General features: G+C 42.0%; 1 protein-coding gene across 1 annotated transcript in view; it reads right to left on the minus strand.

The window, feature by feature from the left end:
* Positions 1-605: 605 nt before the first annotated feature.
* The window catches only part of si:dkeyp-117b11.1 (SH2 domain-containing protein 6), a 6,485-nt gene continuing 4,653 nt past the window's right edge, over positions 606-2,437 (minus strand). The window contains exons 10-12 of the mRNA XM_014011715.1: positions 1,539-1,607; positions 1,183-1,341; positions 606-1,102 (exon numbers count right to left, since the gene is read on the minus strand). Of these exons, the coding sequence (XP_013867169.1) occupies positions 986-1,102; positions 1,183-1,341; positions 1,539-1,607 (345 nt within the window). The 3' untranslated portion in view covers positions 606-985. The remainder of the gene's footprint in view (positions 1,103-1,182; positions 1,342-1,538; positions 1,608-2,437) is intronic.

The following is a 2,437-nucleotide window of genomic DNA, read 5'->3' on the forward strand; positions in this document are numbered from 1 at the left end:
ACACACACACACACACACACACACACACACACACACACACACACACACACACACACACACACACATCCAAGTGACCTGTGCAGATGAGAACACATCTCAAACAGATATTCCACAGCTGTGAAGAATTAAGTTAAAATGACTTCATCAGGCATGAATCGATTATTTACAGTATCTTATCTTAATCAGTTTTTTTACAATCCAAACAGCAATTTCTCCTTGTTTTTTTCTGTGCTGCACAACCTACCAGAAGATTAAAACAGAGTTTAAAATGGGAATAATGTGCATCTCAGGAAATGTTTAAAATAACCCACCAAAAACACAAACAAGTTTCAAACAGACAACAACATAAACAAATAAACAAAGGTTGTTGTTGTTGTTGTTGTTAAAAATGTCGTGAAGACCAATAAAAACATTAATAAAACAGGGTGTAGTCACCCATTTTTATGGAAAATATAAATAAAATATAAATGATAACCAACTAAGGCTGGTAGACGTAGGTCAGTCACGTGACTCAAGCCTCCACATGGTGATTTTGTGTTTTGTATACATCGACTGCAGACCTGCATTTCAGATCTACACATCTATAAAATCACTGAAGCACGCTCTTTCAAACTGCCCCATTTAATGTAGTTCATTGTTTTGTTTTACGACTTTGCTGTGAGTGATGTTTAAACAAAAATTAGACATTTATCTGCAGCTGATGAAGCAGAGTGATGCAGACGAGCAGCAACAAATTTACTGTTTTTTATCGACAGAAAGACTCGATTCCTTCAGCTGCTGAAGCCTCAGTTTTTGTGTCACCAGAGGAATATTACGAGAACAATCGTTTCGATGATCTCTGAGCTTTAGTGCTGTCGTATCGCGCAGCTGGTGTGTCGAGGAGCACTTTCAACATCTCTTTGTCCTCTGGTGCCAGGTTTCACCGACCGCGCAGACTTTTAAAAAAAAAAGGAACGTGTTGAGTTAGTTGAGAGTCAGGGTTGCCTCAAGGCCGCACAGCTTGTGTTAGGCTTGCTGTGTGCTTGGCCTGGCTCCTGCTGTCAATCAGAAGTATTTGGTTCTGCCTGTGGTAAGAGATCATCTCGTCGAGGCTGGCGAAAACCTGAGATAACAGAAAAACAGAAAAACTAAACAAGGATTTTCCACTTTTGTTTTTTGCTTTGTTTGGTTTTTGCTCCTCACAATTTCGTTGATTTTTCCCTCCTTTCCGAGGGCGTAGCTGTGAGTGTCTCCAGTGAACCTGATGGGGATGTTGTAGACCTTCTGCTGGTAGAGCATGGCCAGGGTGTACGGCTGCTGGGGGGTCTGGTTGGAGCTGTATCTGATGAGGAAGGCACCGTCCTACAACCCACAGACATTAGAGGCAGATTAGATAAGACTTGGACACCATACAGGGTGCATACAGAAGAAACAAGTTGGTTTATTGCAGAGAAAACAAACTCAACAAACTCTTGCTGTCAAATAAAACATATGGTTGTAAACAACTATTATTAATTATTTGAGCCAGAGTTAATTAGAGTGAAGTCATTTGTGTTCACCTTTCTGACTTTCTGTAGAAGCTCCTCAGCTTTTTTTCTGTTGCAGTCTCCTGCAAACCACTCTTTATCCTGAAACGTGACAACATCTGTTCAAAATGACAACAACAACACTGACAGGAGCCTCCTGATGATAGAGGAGGTCAGATTCTGTTACTTTAAAACTCAAACTCATCTGTAATTTTATTTTTAACTTTTCTCAATGTTTGGTTTGTTCCATCTATCCATCCATCCCATCATCATCTATTCATCCATACACACATCCACCCATCCATCCACCCATCCATCCATCCATCCATCATCCCATCATCATCTATTCATCCATACACACATCCACCCATCCATCCACCCATCCATCCATCCATCCATCATCCCATCATCATCTATTCATCCATACACACATCCACCCATCCATCCACCCATCCATCCATCCATCCATCATCCCATCATCATCTATTCATCCATACACACATCCACCCATCCATCCACCCATCCATCCATCCATCCATCATCCCATCATCATCTATTCATCCATACACACATCCACCCATCCATCCACCCATCCATCCATCCATCCATCATCCCATCATCATCTATTCATCCATACACACATCCACCCATCCATCCACCCATCCATCCATCCATCCATCATCCCATCATCATCTATTCATCCATACACACATCCACCCATCCATCCACCCATCCATCCATCCATCCATCATCCCATCATCATCTATTCATCCATACACACATCCACCCATCCATCCACCCATCCATCCATCCATCCATCATCCCATCATCATCTATTCATCCATACACACATCCACCCATCCATCCACCCATCCATCCATCCATCCATCATCCCATCATCATCTATTCATCCATACACACATCCACCCATC

The sequence above is a fragment of the Austrofundulus limnaeus genome, unplaced genomic scaffold (assembly GCF_001266775.1).
Source record: "Austrofundulus limnaeus strain Quisiro unplaced genomic scaffold, Austrofundulus_limnaeus-1.0 Scaffold84, whole genome shotgun sequence".
In the NCBI taxonomy this organism is placed as follows: domain Eukaryota; kingdom Metazoa; phylum Chordata; class Actinopteri; order Cyprinodontiformes; family Rivulidae; genus Austrofundulus; species Austrofundulus limnaeus.